We start from the raw sequence: 20,867 nt of genomic DNA, 5'->3' as shown, positions 1-20,867 counted from the left end.
TCTGTGTGGGTTCAAACTCCCAACCTTTTGGTTAGTAGTTGAATGCTTAACTGTTTGCTCCTCCCGAGACTCCCTATATGTATTAAGCAAACCAAATCCGTTGCTGCTGAGTTGATTTCAACTCATAGTGACCTTATGGGACAGAGTAGAACTGTCCCATAGTGTTTCCAAGGGGTGGCTGGTGGATTCGAACTGTTGACCATTTAGTTAGCAGCCAAGTGCTTAACTACTGTACCACCGGGTTCCTGTATATATTAGCACATTTAAATTTCTTTTTTTTTTTTTGTAGCTGAAAATATTTCATTATATGGATGCCCTATAATTTACCAGCCACCCTCTTGATGGATATTTAGGTTGTTTCTGGTCTTTTACTATTTAAAACATTGTTGCAATGAAATAGTGATCAATATTGCCTTTTAATATCTGTGTTTTTAAAATTTTCACTTTTGTAAACATTTACTTATAAAAACCCAATGAGGGGTTAAAACCAGTTGCTGTCAAGTTGATTCCAACTCTTTCCTAGTGACCCTATAGGACAGAGTAGAACTGTCCCACAGGGTTTCCAAAGCTGAAATGTTCCCCGAAGCAGACTGCCACATCTTTCTTCCATGGAGTGCCTGGTGGCTCCTAACTGCCGACCTTTCAGTTGGCAGCTAAGCGCTTAACCACTGCCATCACCAGGAATAGGTGCCCTTAATATCCCTATTTTATAGATGAGGATACTGAGACACAGGGGATAAGACTTTGCCCAGGTCTTAACAGCTAGCAAGCGAGAGATTTGGACCTAAGCAGTGTGTTTCCAAAGTCCATGCCCTTGGACTTTGTTGTGTTGCACTGTTTTCCGTTCCCCTGTTCTTTCCAGTTCTTTCTGTTGCTTCTATAATTCAGGCCTTCACTGCTTTAAACTGGAATACTCTAATAATGGTTTTTGTAGTTTCCAGTCCTTTCTTAATTCATTCGGCATACCGACACAAGATTAATCTTCCTAAAACACAACTATAATTATTACTTCTCAGATCAAAATCCTTCAGTGGCTTCTTACTGTGTTTAGAATCCAGCCTGATTCATTCTTTTCATATTCACTGTACCAAAACCCATTGCCTTTGAGTCCATTCCTACTCATAGTGACCATATAGGACAGAGCAGAACTGCCCTATAGGGTCTCTAAGGAGCGACTGGTGGATTCAAACTGCCAACCTCTTGGTTAGCAGCCAAGCTCTTAACCACTGCGCCGCTAGGGCTGTAGTCACTATATTTCAATGAATTTACTCTACACATCATCTAAGATGCGATCATGGAGTTGTCTGTAAGACTAGATAGTGAAATTAAAAGTGTAATGACTAGTAAGAAAAAGATAGTCTTTGGAGTTGAATGGTGCTTTTTCTTTGAGTTGTTTCCCTTTTTACTCACAGTAGCTCCTGCCATATGGCTTCAACAAACTGTCAACTCAATTAATTTGAATCAGATGTGTAATTGATCAAACTGCTAGCCACAAACATCTTGGTGTCACATAAAACAAATTCTTTAAAATATACACATATATACAAATTGATGCAAGAATATGAAGTTTCTTCTAATGTATGCTCCAAGCTTGGTATTTGGAAGGAAGTAAAGCATGTTTACCTTTAAACACACAGGCACTTACACAAAACAAAACATTGAAAACCATTTAGGGAGAGAAATAACTTCTTAAAGTGACATTACAATTGCTCAATTATGATTTTAAGTGCAAAACTTGCCTGTGCATTTATAGAAAAAAATACTTCAGTGCAAATGTCCTTGTGAATTGTTACCTTTTGAAATTTTTATTTCTGACTAAAGAATAACTAATTTCTGGATTGAATGCTTCATGCAGATGTCTTACGAGAAATCATGCCTACTTTGGCAGTATTTATAGCTGACAGTTTTTAGTTTTGTATTTAAGATACTGTTATTGGCACGCTGCCTTTTGTATATAATTTGCTATTGCAAATTCAGTTATTTGAAGTCGGTTTTTCTTAAGTACCAGATTTTAAACATTTGTTATTTAGTGAATATTTTGTTGCTTTATGCCAGATGTAGTGCCTCTCAAGGTTTTATTGCCTTTGGTCAAGTCTAGGTATTTTCTTAAAAGCTTTGGATTTGCCAACAGAAACTGGAGACTTGAGCAAAGGGCAAGTGAGTTCATAAAAAACTGTTACGTCTTCACTTCAAAATCAATGACTTTTCTAGTTTTATTTAAGGAACAGATTGAGTAGCCAAAGCAATAAATGACACTTCTGCATACAGCCATGTAACTATGAGAAGTTGCAGGCTTCCATTTGCTCAGTTTCACTTGCCGAAATGGGAGGGCTCTGTGACTAAGAGCTACCTGTCCATCTCTGGTGTCCTTTAAAGGAGGAGCTCGCTCGCAAAATTTTGGTTCATCAGGCACTGTCAGAATGTATTGATTGAAAAAATTTGTTTCTACATTTAATCTCCTGCATCTGCATTTACCCAATTCATAGTCTTTCCTTCTCTCTCTCAAAGCTGGTTTTGGGGAGAAGGGTTATTCTTTGAATATTCAAGGTAGGGTATAAGAAATCCAGAAGCAAGAGACAACCAAATAATGTGTTTTAACTTATGAGTGGGTTATTACTGTAGAATTTTTACTTCAGTTTAATTAGAATTCAGGTATTCAGTTGTTAGTAAGGAAACTGGTTGGGTTATTTCCTAGGGTTGTAGGTTGTATTCTATACTGATTTTACTTTTTTGAAAAGTTTGCAAAAAAAAATTGCTAGAGATAAAACAGAAAAAGGTGATATTGAGAAAAACAGATTTTCTGGCTATAGTTTACATTTCAAAACGTTACACACATTGACACAGATACACGTGGAGTACAAATGCAAGCAGTTGTTTGTATTTTTAATCTTGCAAACACAGAAAGCAAATAGCCTGTAAGCAGTAAAAATAAGTGAATTTTTATCTTTTCCCCCCTCTTCAACAAATCTCGTTGTTGTCAGGTGCTGTGGAGTGGGTTTTGACTCAGTGAGTACCTGTGACAGAGCAGAAGTGCCCCGTTGGGTCTCCTTGGCAGTTAGCTTTACGGAAGCAGATCGCCAGATCTTTCTTCCTTGGGGCTGCTGAATCACCAACTTTTCGGGTAGCAGCCGAGCTCGTAACCTTTTGCGCCGTCTGGGCTTCTTGGAATCTTACAATGTTAGAAGTCATCTGATCCCTCTCCTGCCCAGTGGTGGAATCCTTGCTGCAACAGACCTACATATTTTTTTAATCTGTATTTTAAAGAGATCTCTTTATTTCTAATTCTTAGAGCAATATACTGCCCATTACTTTGCATAGAGAGCTGTATGTTTTTTGACAAGTCAGATGATCACAAAATAGCAGCAACAACGGGCTCAAACATACCAACGATTGTGAGGATGGCACAGGACCTGGCAATGTTTTGTTTTGTACATAGTGAGTTGGAGCCGACTCAACAGCTATCAACAACAACAGTTATCACAACTGGTTGCCTTAAATTCAGCTGCAACTTCTGTGAGTTTCATCTAGTTTTGTTTTTTTGGTACAATATGGAATAAATATGTTCTCTCTTTCATTTAGTTGCCCCTTTGGAAACAATTATATCATTCTAAGTCAAAATTGTATTTTTTTTTCACCTGGGACCCATCAATCCATGGATCTGTGGATGGTCTTCAGGGGATTGTATCATATGTAAAATTGTGAATATATGTGCATTTTTCTAGGAAGTGAGCCAGTAATTTTTATTAGTCTCAATGGAACCTGATTCCCCCAAAGTTAATATGCCAAACCTACTGGGGTGGGCCTGATAATGTGTTTTTTGTTTGTTTTTTAATAAGCTTGCAGCGGGTCTGCCAGTTGAACATCTCAGGAGCCATTGGACTAAGTGGTTCTGAGGTTCTTGGAGCATTTTTTATTCCATTGAGAATTGTACAGCTTTTAGACTCGGGAGGGCCTGAGACACCATTTAGTATGCTACATATAGTTTATGGTGTATTTATAGTTAACTCTTCCTGTCAGAGGGTTTGTACGGTTAAACTGAGCCAGGAGGGTGGGGTTTTTATTTCAAAGTTTTGACAACTATTCGTCAACATTAAGAATGTGATAATACTACTTTATAAATCAGTAATGTTCCCAGGGTTTTTATGTTCATTGGATTCAGATTTAATATTTTAATCTAACTTGGGTTTATTATTTTTTTTGGGGGGCTTATGAATTATAATAAATTTTGATTAAGTTTTAATCTGTAGAATTTGCAGCCCATATTGTTTTTACTCTTTCTAAACAAGGAGAGTATAGCCGAGATTCAGTCCTTTATGAATACTATTTTCAATTTGAGTCTTGATGTAACTTCTCTTTTGCTCCCCTCCCCCCTTAAGACAAGCCTTCTCAACCAACAAGCCTATTTTTTCAGTAAAGTGATACTTGAATAACTAATAACATAAACCAAAATGACAAGGGGGGATTTTATTTCCCTTGGATAAATGCCCAAGAGTGCAGTTGCCGACTTATAGGATAAGCAGATGTTTGGTTTTATAAGAATCTGCCATACTCTTTTTCAGAGTGGCTGTACCATTTTTCATTCCTACCAATAACGTATACAGTTTCTCTGTATCCTTGCTAGCATTTAGTGTTATTACTATTTTTTATGTTAGCCATTTTGGTAAGTGTAGTGCATAATCAGTTTTTTAAAAATTTATTTTTGTTGAGAATATACACAACAGAGCATTCACCAATTCAGCAGTTGTACAAGCGAGTCACATTGATTACTTTCTTCAAGTCGTGTAACCATTCTCTCTCACCCTCCTTTTCTGAATTGTTCCTCCTCCATTAACCTAAACTCATTGCCCCCTAAGTCTCCTATTTAATCTTTTGAGTTGCTATTGTCAATTTGATTCCATATAGATAGTTCTTAAAAGAGCACAATGCTCAAAGAAGACATTCTTTACTAGTTAAGAGTGCATAATCAGTTTTGATTAAAAAAAAAAACAAAACCAAAAACCAGTCTTTTTTTGCAATGAGAAAGTCAGAACAGAGCGACTACTTGAATGTGTGTTCAGGTTCCCACAGCATGAGACCTTTGGTGACTTATGCCAACGTGAGTTAACTATTGGCCTCAAATCGTATTAGCCTTTTTGAATATTAGCATCAGCATCATCTACTAACCAGAGCCATCTTCATGTTACATTTCCGGAGACACATAGTAGGTACTCAATATATATTTATATAATGAATGTGTATTGAGGAATAGATGGCTCATCTGTGACCATAGGCAGCAGCTGCTATAAGGTTATCATCATAAAGTTCAGCTGTGTAGGAAGGATGGCTGCAAAGACGAAACAGTCGGAGAACTTCAGAGGCTGAGAAGGTGGACCTTACAGGGCATACGGAGACTTGGGTTTTTTTCTCTTCTCTCTGAAGTGGCACCATTTATTTAGGTTTTCTTTAACTTCTTAAACACTGTTTTGTCATCTTCAGTATAGATGTCTTACACGTTATTCATTAGATTTATTCTTAGATATTATAAGCTACTTTTTATTATTTTTGATACTATCATAAGTGTTATTTTTAGAAATTTCATTTTCCGATTGTTGCTGGTTTATAAAAGTACAATTATTTTTTGTGTTTTAAGCTTATATCCAGCAACCTTGATAAATTCACTTACTCTAATTGTTTATAGATTCTTTTGGATTTCCTACTTATGCAATCATGTCATCTGCAAATAAATACAGTTTTATTTTTTCCTTTCCAATATTTATCCTCCCCCTTTTTCTTGCCTCATTACACTGGCTAGAATTTCCAGTACAATTTTAGAGAGAAGTGAGGATAATGAGCATTCTTAGCTTGTTTCCAGCCTTCAGTGAAAGTGTTCAATATTTTACCTTTCAGTAAAATTGTTGTTAAATGCCGTCAAGTCAGTTCCAACTCATAATGACCCCGTGTGACAGATTAGAACTGCCCCTTAGGATTTTCTAAGCTGTAATCTTTACGGGAGCAGATTGCCTAGACTTCTTTCTGTGGAGCTGTGGGGTGGGTTTGAACAACCAACTTTTCGGTTAGCCGAGTGCTTAACTGTTGCACCACCAGGACTCCTTCAGTAAAATTAGCTGTAGGTTTATTACGGATATCTTTTACCAGTTTGAAGAATTTTCTTTTTTTACCAGTTTGCTTGATGTTGAATTTTATCAAATTCTTTTTCTGCATCAATTGAGGTGGTCTTATGGTTTTCCTCCTTATTCTGTTAAATGTGATGAATCACACTGGATGATTGTTGAATGTTAAACCAGTCTTAAATTCTTAGAATAAATTTTGCTTGCTCATGAAATTGTGTCCTTTGTTATATAACTTTGATTTCATTTGCTAATATTTTGCTTAGGATTTTTGTGCCTATGTTCATAAGAGGTATTGACCTATAATTATTTCTAATTTTCTTATCAGATTTTGGTCTCAGGGTTATACTAGTCTCATAAAACGAGTTTCTCTGTTCTCTGAAAGTTTGTGTATGATAGATATTCTCTTCCTTAAATGTTTGAAGGAATTCATCAGTGAAGCTATTGAATAGTCTTAAATTTTTTGTACAATACTTAAATTTGTATTTTTCTATTATGTGTCTTAATTACTTTCTATATCCTTCTCAACAAGAAAATGATTTTAACATTCTTCTATTTTCTTTTCTCGCAACCCCCATTCTTGCCCCTACATTTCTTCCGGTTGATATCATCTGAGATTTTAGCTTTGAATGTTAATAAAGTTTTGCTCTTTTTTTTTTTTTTTTTCTTTCCAGTCAGAGCTTATTTGGCCTTAAAGGTTTTACTGGTTTCTCTACTTTTTTCCTTATGGTTTGTTTTTCTTGGATTATTATTATATTTATTCCAGATACATATCTTTGAGTAATTCTTTCAGCAGGAATCTGAGGGAAGCAAACTCTTTGTGTCCTTGCATATCCAGAAATGTTTTTATTTCACTCTCATACTTGAATGAGATTTTGAGTAGGTATAGAATTCTAGGTTTAGAACTATTTTCCCACAAAATTTTGAAAATATTTTCCATAGTCATCTTATATCCAATATTGCTGTGGAGAAGATTGATATTGATATGGTAGTATTTTATTAGTAATTAATTTTTTTAGTCTCTGGAAGTTTTTCAGATTTCTGTTTCTTTTTGTTGTTTTGAAATTTCATCATATCACTTGATGTGTGTTTTTTTTTTCAATTCATCCACTATGGTTTTCAGAGGACATTTTCAGTTTTCTTATTGCTTTGCATGACTTTTTCTTCTATCTTTCCTATTCTTTTTTTCTAGAATGCCTGTTAGATAGATTTGGGACTTCTGATCACTTCTCTTTTTTTTAAATTGAGATATAATTCACATAACATAAAATTTACCATTTTAATGTGTATAGTTCACAGTCAAATTGGTTTTTAGTATTTTCACAAGGTTGTGCAACCATCACTACTATCCAATTCTAGAACACTTTTATCACCTGTACCTGTTAACAATCATTCCCAGTTTCTCCCTCCCACCCCTCCGCCCGGCCTGGAACAACTAATGTACCTTCTGTCTCTTTGTATTTGCCTATTCTGGACATTTCATATAAATGGGATCATACAATATGTGGCCTTTTGTGACTGGCTTTTTCAGTTAGCGTAATGTTTCAAAGTTCGTCTATGTCATAGTATAGATCAGTATTTCATTCTTTTTTATGACTGAGTAGTATTCCATTGTATGGATATACCAGACTTTGTTATCCATTCAGCAGTTGATGGGCATTTGAGTTGTTTCCACTTTTTGGCTTTTATGAATAATGTTTCTCTGAATGTTTGTGTAAAGTTTGTAGGTGGGCATATGTTTTTACTTCTCTGGGATATATACCTGGGAATAGGATTGCGGGGTCATGTGGTACTCTTTTTGAAGCAGTGCCAAACTGTTTTCCAGAGCATCTGCACCCTTTTACATTTCTACCAGCCATGTATGAGCCTTTCAGTTTCTCCACACCTTCACGCTTGTTATTTTCTGTTTTTGTTTGTTTGTTTTGTTTTAATTATAGGCATCTGAGTGGGTATGAAGTGTTACCTCATTGTGGTTTTGATTTGCAGTTACCTGGTGGCTAATGATGTTGAGCATCTTTTCATGTACTTATTGGCCATTTGTATAACTTGTTTGGAGAACTGTTTATTCATTTTTAATTGAGCAATTTTTCTTTTTTATTGTTGAGTTGTAAGCATTTATTTTGGATACTATACCCATTATCAGATATATGATTTGCAAATATTTTCTTCCATTATGTGAGTTGTCTTTTTGCTTTTTGACAGTGTCCTTTGACGCACACAAGTTTTTAATTTTGGTGAAGTTCAGTTTACCAATTTTTCTTCCGTTTGTACTTTTGGTGTCATATCTAAGAAACCGTTGCCTAATCCAAGGTCACAAAGATATATACCTATGTCTTCTTCTAAGAGTTTTATTATAGTTTTTACATTTAGGTCTCGATCTGTCTTGAATTAATTTTTGTGTATGATGTGAAGTAGAGATCCAAATTCATTTTTTGTGCATATAGATATCCAGCTGACCCAGGACCATTTGTTGAAAGAATATTCTTTCTCCACTGAATACTCTTGCAACCTGGTTGAAAATCAATTGACCGTAAATGTATGGGTTTATTTCTGGACTGTCAGTTCTTTTCCATTGATCTGTATGTTTTATGTTTATCCTTATACCAGTACCACACTGTCTTGATTACTGTAGCTTTAGGGTAAGTTTTTAAATCGTGAAGTTGAGTCTTTCAACTTAGTTCCTTCTCAAGATTGTCCTGATATTCTCAGTCCCTTGCATTTCTATATGAATTTTAGAATCAGCTTTTTCATTTCTGCAAAAAAAGCAGTTGATACTTTGATAGTGATTGCTGAATTCTTTTTGTACCGTAACTTTTTTTTTTTTTTTTTTTTAATACTTTCTACCTCTTTGTCCTTTTATGCTGCATTGTGGTTAATTTCTTGGCTCCATTTTTCAACTTACTAATTTAATTTTCTCTTTATATGTTTTTGTTTAATCCTTAGCCTATTTGTTTTTTTTTTTTTTTTAGTTTAGTGATCAAAAATTTAAATTCTAAGGGCCCCAGATCATTTCTTTTTTTGTAAATGTAATATCTTACATATCTCTGAGGATACTAATTGTACTTCTTCTAAAGTCTTATTCTATTTATTAGCTCTTCAAGTGTGGGTTCTTCTGTTTCTCACACTAATGCCGCTTTTTCATGTTAGAACCTTGGTTTTATGCTTCTTTGTCTTTGATAGTCCTTGTTAGCCGTCCTGTGAATAGTATGTCTGTTTATTGCAGCAGGTCTCTCCTGGTTGTGGAGGGGATGGAGTGTGCAATGTGAGTGTCCCCTCTCTGTAGGTGTCAATATCTACACGAGGTGTTCTCCTGTCTTGATCTGAGTGTCTGTACTCATTGTTCCTACCTGGGTAGGGACAAATTTGTTGTTTAATGCTACTCTTCTCACCTATAAGCAAATACTTCTGTAACGTTTGACCCAAACTGGTGGAAGGAATTGACTTGCTGTATAACATCTGTGTTACCCTCCAGCCAGTTGTGCTATAAATTGTTCCAGTTCTTTCTGCTGCATCTACCTCGTTGCATAGTGTACCCTGAGAGCTGTGCCCGCCATGTGCAGCAGCTGTCTACTTGGGTGTGTAGGACTGTGGTTTTCTTTTAGTCTGATTCTGTCAACTTTTCATCTGCCAGTGATTCCTATAGACCTAGCCCACTAAGAGTGTTTCTTGCTTTCCTTTTGATTATGGATTAAAAAAATGGCTTTTATGTTTTTGGGGGGGGCTTTAGGGAGAAGAGAGGGAGCTTGCAGTATTATCACCCTACCTTCCTAATTCAGTCAATGACTATGTTAAACTTATAGTGAAATAAACTTAATAAAAAGGAGAAAAATTTAAAAAGCCAGTAGAAAATAAAATATTGATGAAATTTTTAAAGAAATTATATTTCCTTTTTTTAAGTTTTGAAGAGTAGAAGCAATCACAAATGAAGATTGGGAAAAAGAAAAATTAAAATGACAATGAACAAAAATTTCATACTAATAGTCTGTTTATATGAAATATGGAAAGACAAATCTTTCTTTAAAAATGAAAAAAAAAAATCGTTGGTGTTATACTGCTGTGTTGCTGGTTTCTCTTCTCTGCTCCTTGGGTGAAGGAAGGAAACATGATTTCACAGTTAATGCCCACCTTGGGTGCTAACCTCCTTGGAGTGAATGTTAACTTATGCCTATGACATACTTATATTGGTTACTGAGAGGGAAACATGCCAAAGATGTTTGATAGAAACTCTGAGAAAACATAAAAAAGGATTTTTCATTACAGCTTTGGTTCAATAATTTTCAATGTTTTTCTAAAGTAATTTTTCTATTATAAAATAATATATTTCATTATAGAATTTTTAGACAGTGTAGAAGGGCTGATTGCCTGAGCCCCAATCATAACCACTGTTAACATTTTGGTATGTTTCTTTCCAGTACTTTTTATCTTAGCTTTTTCAAAAATTAAAGTAATATGGTATTGTTTTTCTTCCAGTCCAAAAATAATGCCTACTCAGTGAAAAACCTTGGAAAATAAAGACCAGCACAAAGGGAAAAAACAAAAATCAGTCATAATAATCACCCACAAATAACCTCAATTAAAATTTGATGTATGTCCTTCCTGTATTTTTCATGAATACGTACATATTTTTCTTTACAAAAATGGTATCATACTGTAATACTATTTTGTACTTTGCATTTTTCACTTACAACATATTGTCAGTGTTTTCTCATGTTAGTAAATATTCTTGTATATAATTTCTAGTGGCTGGTAGAATATGAACTATTTAAGTCTGTTTATTTAGCAATTTAACCAGTTCCGGTGGACATTGCACCATGGACCATTGGACATTTAAAGTGTTCCTGATTTTTTACTGTTATAAGTAATACCACAGTGAAAATCTTTGTCCAGACATCTCTGCATGCATCTATGATTGTTTCTTTAGGAATAAATTCCTAGAAGTGGAATAGCTGGGTCAAAGGGTAGGTACATTTTAATGCTTTTGATACATAAAAATGTCAAATTTTAAGCTAATCGCTTGTTATATTCTGTCTTGTATTGCTATCTAATTGTTTTATGTGTCTGTCTTGTGTCCCTAATTAGAGTGTAAGCTTCTTGAGGGCAGGGGAGGCTTCTTATACATCTTATATGCACTGTTTTTTTTTTTTTTTTTAATATCCTTTTACAGTGTGTATTACAGAGTTGGTCTCAAGAGTCATAACAGATAGTTGTACTAGTTAAAGCAGTGGCTGTCCAGACTTTTGGAGGCCGTAAACCCGTAAAAAAAAAAAAGTATATTTTGGGATAGACATAGGCTTGCAATTTTTCTATTTTTCTGAGAAAGGATATTAAAAGACAAAATCAACTACCTTTTCTTATCCCCATTATTTCATAAAATAAACAATATTTTAACAACAAAAAGCCTCTAATCTTTGCAAGAGGGCAGGCCTTTAAATGGAACATTTTAGCTTTTTGAGAAACTGACTACCTTGCCCATATTTTTCTCATTTTTTGTTGGACTGCTGAATCTTCACCTTAGCCTATCAGTGGGCTGTAGCCTAACATTTGGGAACCACTGATTGAAAAGACTTAGAGGATTAAAAGGCAAACCCCTTTGCAAATAAATAATTCTTCCCTTTGCCCACGGGCCAGGCTTCTCCTGATATTAGGTGTGAATGTGCAGGCAGTACTGTTCCATTACTTAGAATTTGTGTATCTCTGTGCACAAGTAGGAAACCCTGGTGGCGTAGTAGGTTAGTGCTATGGCTGCTGACCAGAAGGTCTGCGGTTTGAGTCCGCCAGGCGCTCCTTGCAAACTCTGCGGGGCAGGTCTCCTCTGTCCTGTAGGGTCGCTATGAGTCAGGACCGACTCGGCGGCACCGGGTTCGGGTTTGGTGCACAAGTACTGCATACAGCAAACCAGGCCTCGCTGATGAACATCTGAATCTACTTGCAGTTGCCAAAAATAAAAACCGTTCTCCATTTAGAGAATTACTTGAGACAGGGTAAGTATGGAGCAGCGGAAAGGAGGCAGATTTTAGAGTCAGGAGGTCTGGGCTTGAATCCTGGCTCAGCCATTAAGTCACTTAATTTTCCTTTGCTTCCTTGTTTGTAAAATTAAAAAGATGATATCGTCCTCATAGTGTTTTCATAGCCCCTGTTGTAGCATTTACTTCATTGTAATAATTTGTTCACACATCTGCCTTCTTCACAAGACCATAGCTGGTTAGGGTAGGAGTCCTATCCTCCTTGCAACCCTAGGGCCTAGCCTAGGGCTGGAGGCACAAAAAAAAATAAAATGGTTGGTGAATGAATAAAAGGTTGTTACGAGAATCAAATGAGATAATACATGTGAAACCTCTTTGTAAACTTTAAACACTTTGCAAATGTTAATTGTTCATATTGTTAATAAAAGCTGTCTTTGAGAGCTATCAAAACTTTGGAAAGAGAGAAAATTATTCAATTTAACAGTTCCATGATGCACTGCATTTTTCCTCTGTTTTAGAAGAAAACAGTCTTTAACTGAGTTTAATGTAGAGCTGATTTTCGCAGGAAGGCAGAGGAACTTTTTTTTTTCCTGTGGTGGAAGTGCTAGAATACTAAATGTTTGTTTTATTTTGTTGCTATCATAAAATTTTAATTATGGCACAGCCAGCTTATTTCATATTTAAAGAATGGTGCTTATTCCTTTACCCTCTTAACCGTGTAACTAATAAAAGAATGATACTAAACCTGGAAGAGAACAGGAGCCTGAGTTATGCCCAATTGGTTTTGGTCAAAGCTCCGTTTTTTTGACATGTACTCATTTTTTAAATGTGATAGTTTTTAATCTGTACTTAAAACTCCTGGTGAATTTTTGCCACAAGATGGCATTGGTGATTATTGAGTGCACGTACTATTGAACTAGAATTCAGAAAACAAGTGCACAGAATTATTTACATTCTTTTGGGGATAAGAATTGAAAACCTCCATCACTGCTTATATGTTAATTTTGTTTTGACTTCCAAAACAAGGTTAAATGCTACTTTACATCACTTCTTTCTGTATTCAAGCATTGTTTTGTTTCCTGTTTTTCTGTCTGTATAGCTACAGTAACTATGTATTATTTGCCATGTGTTGTATGTGTCTGACTTTTTGCTGATAATTGTGGTAACAGGTAAGAAGAAAATACGATGGGACCCAGTTAGGAGACGCTTCATTCAGTCCTGTCCCATCATAAGGATCCCTAACAGGTTTTTGAGAGGTGGGTGACAACTAGCAAGAGATCTGTGCTTCCTGTGGGTTAAAGGGAACTTTTAATGAATTTTCTAAATTCAAACTCTGTTTTTTTAAATTATGTAAAAGCTAAAATTGAAGTAAGAAAAGTCTAGAACTTAATTTTAAACATATGTTCCGTATTGACCACGGTTGGAATTACAATTATAAATTAGGGGCAGTTAGAAACACTTAATGTGTGTTAGAGGGTAGAAATAAATCATCTCACTAATATCAATATTATTCCACTATAGCTATAACAAAAGCGTTCAGTTAGTAATTTTATATGATAGGGTGTGGGAAAGAGTTTTTTATATGATTCTAAAGAAAAAAAAGATTAATTGATGTGACTATATAAAATTAAAAACATGTCAAATAAAACTAAAATCTAAATTAAAAAGAGGAAATATATTTGTAAGAAATGGTTAATATCATGAATATAAAAAGAGCACTTATAAATCAATAGTTTAAAAAGCAAATTATTGCTAGAAAAAAGGTAAAAAGACATGAATAATCAGTTCACAAAGAAGGAATGTGAATGACGAATAAATATTTTCACTGTTATAAAGATGCCAATTAAAATAATAAGGTAATTTTCATGTATTAGATTGACAAAGATTAAAAATAAGAATACCTAGTGTTGGCAAAGGTATGGGAAAATGAAGTTCATATATTGATAGAAGTGTAATTCCTGGATTCAATTTGGCAGTATGTATCAGAAGCCTTAACAAATGTTCACAACCTTTGACCTAGCAATTCTTACTTTTAGAAATATTACATTCCTTTTACTTTTTATTTTTTTCCACTAAAACATAGTCTGTACTGAAAAAAGAAAATCTTAGAAGAGGGTTGAAAACTCTGATTCACACTATTTTTCTAGATATAACAAATTTCAGACAAACATGCTTAATGGTATAATTTAGATTTCATTAAATTATTTATAAGCCAGTGTATCTAATTTTGACTAAAGAGATTAAAAACAAACAAACAAACAAAAAAAACCCTAGGGAAAAAAATTCAGCCGCTGCTATCGATGTTTCTATATCTAATGCCTAAACTGTTTTTAGCAGCCAAGCTCCAGAGCATGAAAAGATTAAAGTCAAGCCTAAATGGGTCAAGACAAGATTGGATACCTAGGGTAGTGTGCTACCTTTTAGCATAAATAATTTTATTGATTCAAATTAATAGGTAACTTTACCATTATGTGACAGAAAACCCATTATGCACGCATGGCCAAGCAGGCATATCTAAGTCTGTAACAGTTTTTTTCCGTTTATAAATTAAAATGCTAATTTACTGATTTATAATAAGAATACTAACTTGGACTGACTAAATATAACCATAATTAAGAAATTGCCTAATTAGGATATAGAATTCAATATAATGTCAATTACGCTTAAAAAAATAAACATAAACAAATAAAATAGTGACATAACCGTGGTTATATCTGGATGGTGGGCTTTATTTTCTTTTGTATATTCTGTGTTTTTCTTTTTTTTTTAATCAGGGAAAAGAAAGATTAGCACAGGTAAGTTTCATACCACTGGTTATTTGTAAGCCCTAAATTGCTTCAAACAATGGCTAAGAGAGATGGTGTCTGACAGTGCTGAGAAGAGTGAGGTGGGGTACGTTAGCAATATCAACGTGACCTCCTCTCAGTCAGCGGCCTTTTCTTAGTTCTCACCTTCTTGACCTGTTTGTAGTGTTTGATGCTGTTGGCCACCTGTACCTTCTTAAAATTTCCTCTTCTTTTGGGTTGCTTTATTATATAATCCTAGATGTTTTCTTTCTGCCTCTTTGATTGTTCATTCTATTTCCTTCACTGGCTTCTTTTCTTCCTACCCACAAAAGGTGGGTATTGCTCCAAAGTTCTGTCCTTCTTTCCATCATCTCTTTTGGTTATCTCATCAACAGGCTTAACTATCTTCGTTCGTTCGTTCGTTCGTTCGTTCATTCTTTCAGTACTTCTTGATTACTTCCTATGTACCAGTCACTGTGCTAGGCTTGATGGTGTTAGATAGTAGGTAATCAGATGAACAGACAGTTACAGAATAAATCGAGTGCAATTCTTTGTGATAAGTGCCCTGATGAGGAAGTATGGCATGGGAGCACACAAAAGAGGGACCTGACTCAGCCTGGGTGGAGGGCAGGGAGGAGTGGCCATCGGGATGACTTTTTAGACGGGATGTATTTAAAGGATGAGTAGATATTAGCAAGGGAGGGTTGAAACATTGCAGACCGTGGGAACCAAGCAACTTGAGTAAAGGCATCGAGGCAAAACAGCACGGTGCTTTCAGAAACTGTAGGAAGCTCAGTATGGTAGGAAAGGGCACGGGGAGAAGCAGAGGGCCCATGCAGGTCAAGTGGGGAGCCACCGCTGGGAATTTTCAGGATCAGATTTGTTTTATTAGCCAATGAAGAGAATTACCTGAAAGGCCAGTTAGGAGGTTGTTACAGTTACCAAGGTGAGAGATGATGGAGGCTGAATCTTAAGGTGGTTATAGTAGGGGAAATTATTTGAAATACAAAGAAATATAATTAGTCGAGACTTACTAATTAAAGAGAAAGGAAGAGTCAGATATGACTTCCAGCTTTCTGTCTGGACCAGGGTGCTCTTCACCAGGTTATCCCGGTGGACTGAAGGGCAGGTTTTAGGGCAAAAAATGATAAATTTATTTTTATCTCCCAACTATTAACAGTGTAGCCTTTAACAGAGTCTGGGGGTTACTTCCACAGAAACCTCTCTGGCAAGCCTGTGTCCTCTTTGTTCTGGTGGCACCCTCTGTATACCTACCTACCTGTATCATAGCACTTATCGCACTGAATTATAGCGCCTCCCATTAGACTGTAAGCTCTGTAAGGGCAAGGACAAGGCATTTAGTTTCTTACCTCCACTTCACAGCATAGGGCATGTAGTAGGTATATCATATGTATTTGAATTGAGTTGAATTATTTAAAAAGTCACTGTCAGGGAATGGGGTGGGACTAAAATTTTAATATGTTCTTAACTTCTCTCTTGTGGTGGTGGCAGTGAACTAATGAATTGCTGAGAACATGAAAATGCTATTGTTTAATGTTTCATTCTTTTTTTTTTTTTTTTAACTTTTAAAACAGCCACTTTCAAGCCTCATTTTTGGGAATTCTATACCGTATCATCTGTCGATCTGATTGAAAACAGTTTCATAGGGCCCATTTTCTGCCACTAGATTCCTTCTCTAGATCCTGCATCTTTAGAAGATATTTCTACCAATTAAAAGTGTGGTATAATGAACAGATACTGGGCTTCTGGTACAAAATGATGGACTGAACACACCCCTTTGCCTTCCCTGCTTCTCAGATATCATTGAAAATGATAAAATGAACATAAGAAAAAGAATAAATCAAAATTATATTGATAAACAGAAAAAGGAGCCCTTGAAGCCAGACTACCTGGATCTGAATCCAGGCTCTGCCATTTAACAACTCTGTAACCCTGGGCAAGTTGCTTAATCTTTTTTTTTTTTTTTGCCTCAGTTTCTTCAGGATGATGATAATAGTACCTACTTCCTAGGCCTGTTGTAAGGATTAAGATAAAGAACATATACAAAACACTTAGAAAATTCTCTTACATTTAGCAAATGTTGAGTTAATGTTAGCAGCTATCATTATTGTTATTGTTATAGTACCAGCAATTTTTAGGAATTGCAGGGTAATAGAAAGCAGTCGGAATTAGATTCTTGAGAAACCAGAACAATGTGAAATGCAACCCAGGATAAGTTCTCCTGCTGCATGATGGAAGCCCGAGGTTTTCGTAGTGGTGCCTCTTTCTTGAAACTCTAAGCTTAGAGAAAGAGGGAACAAGCTGGGAGAAAGTAGAACATCAGGACCAACTGAAAACTAAAGGACTGGTTTCAAAATAGTTATTTCCCTTACTCCTTCTCTCCCTCCTTCACATGAAGATCTCTGTCAATGCTCTTGGTTCCCAGGATAGAGCCATGAGAACAGCTCTTCAAGCAGAGTGGGGGTTTGCTTTGGGGAGGGTTGGCAGGCATTGCTAGCATGGACTGGGATTGGAGACAGAGCACAAAGCAGAGCCTTAGGTGATGGGCCACCACAGTAGACAGGTGGGGAGGGTAGGATGGGGAAGAGAAAGGGAGCTCCATCAAGGACTAAAGCACATTAAAGGGTCATGCCACCAGAATACAGCCTTTCTTTTTTTGGCAACAGTAAGGCGAAAGTGCTTTCTTTTTCTCCACTTCTAAAGGGAAGTCTGTCTGTCAGAGACTTATCGGAAGAGACCCGCAGTCAGACAGGCCTCCCATTTGGAGGTTATGGGGACAGAGTAGTACAGCTGTTGAGGAAACCCAGACCTCTTATGACTACTAATCCATTTGGCCCTTTATTTATTAATATGAATAGGCAATCAGGGCTTACCAGACATGTGAAGCAAGCTAGACTTGAACGAGGATGACTAAGATGAGCAAACAAAACGGCTGACTGAGGAGGAAACAGATATGTAGTAAGTAGAATGGAACTTCAAGGAGTTCTAATCACAGGCTGTATCCTCAGAGAGTCAAGAGTGGATTAGATCCATGAATCAAAAATCAACTGCCATGGTGAAAAAGGAATGATTAAAGAATTATTTAGTTCTGTATTGAAGCCTTAATTGCTGACATAAAAACTCAGTAGGAGGGCTAAATTGTAGACCAGCTTAAGACCAACTACCTTCCGTGAAAATAAAGCAGAGGAAATATCCAGGCCAAGACCAAAAGATAGAAAGTACCTGAGGAATATTCATACTCTGAGGGTAGATCTAAGAGAGATCCAGTATCCATTTAATAGGAATTACAGAAGGAGAGATCAGACAGTGTAAGAGAGGAAATAAAGACTATTTCCCTATGCTGAAGGAAGACTCTGCTTTTTCAAGTATAAAGGGCCTACCGAGTACCAAGCAGGAAAAAGGAAAAACAAACAAAAAGACATACCTGTACATTACTGAACTACTTATGATTCCAGAAATAGAAAACAGTTACCTAGAAGGACTCAAGAATAAGAATCAGACTGACACTGGATTTCTCCTCTGCAACATGGTTTCTAGAAGATAAACGTCCTCAATGTTCTTTGAACACGGAATTCTGTATACAGAGAGAAAATTACCTTGAACACAATTCTGTACCCAGCCTCAGTAATGTTTAAGTGTGTGTGGAGGGGCCAAAGTAAATAAGAACGCTGGAAGTCTACCATCTACACACCATTTTTGAGAACACTACTTGAAGAGGTACTCTCAGTAAAATGAAAAACAAATCCAAGAAAGCGGAAGATAGACATAAGAAGCAGTAGTATTCAGAGAAACCAGTAAAACTGAAACTTTTGTCTAAATAGTGACCAGAGCTTAATGTAATTGTTAAGAAAAAAAATTATATATGTATATGTGTGTGTATGTATGTGTATATAAACAAACCAACATTCTGGAACTAAAATTTCCAGTTAGGGATAGGGAGAAAGTAAAGATCTTATTTTGCAGGGTAGGGAGTGAGTGCCAAGTCTATGTATTGATTCCTTTTTGTTTTAAAATTTTCAGGTATAATATCTGCTTACTAAGAGAAAATTTCAAATGCTAGGAAAATACGCAGAGTGAAAAATAAAGGTCCTTATCTCAGGCATGTATAAAGAATTTGTACACAGCAGTAAGAAAAACACACATCTCAATAGAAGAATGTATAAAAAGCCTGCTCAAGCACTTCCCAAAAGAAAAAACCCGAATGGCCAATAAAGACGTGAAAAGGAGCTCAGCCTCATTAGTAATGTTAGAAATGCACATTAAAACCACAATGAGATAGGCCTATGAATCCCCACCAGAAAAAAAACCTGTTGTGGTGGAGTTGATTCCGACTCATAGCGACCCCATAGGACAGAGTAGAACTGTTCCATAGGGTTTCCAAGGAACGCCTGGTGGAATCGAACTGCTGACCTTTTTTTTAGCAGCCGAACTCTTAACCACTGTGCCTCCAGGGTTTTCAGGAATCCACAGGAATTGCTGAATTAAAAAGACCAACAGTGCCAATCAAAAACAAGTATGGGCAAGGACTTGGAGCAGCAGGAACTCTCACATGCTGCGGTGGGTGTGTAAATTGGCAAGACCATTTGAAAAACAGTTTGGCCTTATTTAGTAAAGTTAAAGATTTTCGTACACTATGACTCAGAAATTCCATTTCTAGATATATACCCTACAGAAATGTGGGCCCCTGTGCACCTGAAAACATGTACACAAATCTTTATAGCAGTATTAAGAACTACAAATTTGAAACAGCCTGGTGTCCATCCATACAACAGAGACTGGATTAATAAACTCTCATATATATTCACACAAGTAATTTTTGACAATGGAAATGAACAGACCACCTCCCCAACAACATGGATGAATCTCAAAAAATAATTGTGAAAGAGCCCACAAAGAATTTATACTCTATCATTCTGTTCAAATAGACTTCAAAGACAGGCCAGAATACACAGTATCCTTTCGGGATGCTTACCTAGCTATGATAAAACTGTAAAAAGAAAGCAAGTTTTATGATTACCATAAAAATCAGATAATAGGTTACCTCTGTATGGGCCATTGATGTTCGCTGTTTTGGCCCTGGGGGTACAGTGGTTGAGAGCCATGGCTGCTAACCAAAAGGTCGGCAGTTAAAATTTACCAGCCACTCCTTGGAAACCCTGTGGGGTAGTTCTACTCTGTCCTGCAGGGTTGCTATGAGTTAGAATCCACTCCAGGACAGTAATAGGTTTCTGTTGGTAGAAGGGAAGGAGGTGGGTTGGAGGAGGTTGTAATCAGAAATAGTTAATTAAGGGGGCTGCTGGGTGCTGACAATATTCTGTTTCTTGACCTGGATGGATGATGGTCCCTTTGTAATAATTTGTCAAACTATTCATTTATATTTATATATGTTCCTATGTGTGTCTTAATATTTCACAATAAAAGGAGTTAAAAAAAACCGAGGTTCTGCTTCACATCTTCAGTCAGGGTAACCCCCAGTAATATAAGACAAAAAAACCCAGTAATAGCTAAGCTTACTTTCAGACTTGACTTGTTCTTCTTAATATTGTCAGAAAAATAAAAGTTTAGGTATGTTTGTTAAAATATTAGGGGTAAGAGGATGTAGCTCTTCCTAGGAAAAAAGAAAACTTGATATTTTAGCAAAATCTAAAAAGTGGAAAAAAAACAATCAGAAAGAACGGTAAGTAAGGAATTTATAAGGTGGCAGAGATAAATTTAAATGAAATCAGGATCAAGTAGGGTTTTTCTGTGGAGTGTATTTTACTACCTTAATAGTAAATAATATAATAGGAAGAAGTGTGATTCTCACCAAAACCTACTTCGATTCCGACTCATAGCAACCCTGTAGGACAGAGTAGAACCTCCCCCATAGGCTTTCCAAGGCTGTAAATCTTTAATGAAGCAGACTGCCAAGCGTATTTCTCCTGCAGAGTGACTGGTAGGTTTGAACTGCTGACCTTTCTGTTACCAGCTGAGCGCTTAACCACTGTGCC

General features: G+C 36.2%; 1 protein-coding gene across 2 annotated transcripts in view; it reads left to right on the top strand.

Annotated features, from left to right (window-relative positions):
- The window catches only part of KLHDC10 (kelch domain containing 10), a 66,473-nt gene that overhangs the window by 15,285 nt on the left and 30,321 nt on the right, over nucleotides 1–20,867 (top strand). The window contains exon 2 of one of the 2 annotated variants that reach the window (XM_049893520.1): nucleotides 13,240–13,326. The exons of the other annotated variant lie outside the window; for it this stretch is intronic. Within the exon in view, the coding sequence (XP_049749477.1) occupies nucleotides 13,240–13,326 (87 nt within the window). The remainder of the gene's footprint in view (nucleotides 1–13,239; nucleotides 13,327–20,867) is intronic. 2 annotated transcript variants of the gene reach the window in all.

The sequence above is a fragment of the Elephas maximus genome, chromosome 8 (genome assembly GCF_024166365.1).
Source record: "Elephas maximus indicus isolate mEleMax1 chromosome 8, mEleMax1 primary haplotype, whole genome shotgun sequence".
In the NCBI taxonomy this organism is placed as follows: Eukaryota; Metazoa; Chordata; class Mammalia; order Proboscidea; family Elephantidae; genus Elephas; species Elephas maximus.
This window is presented reverse-complemented; position numbering and strand designations above follow the sequence as displayed.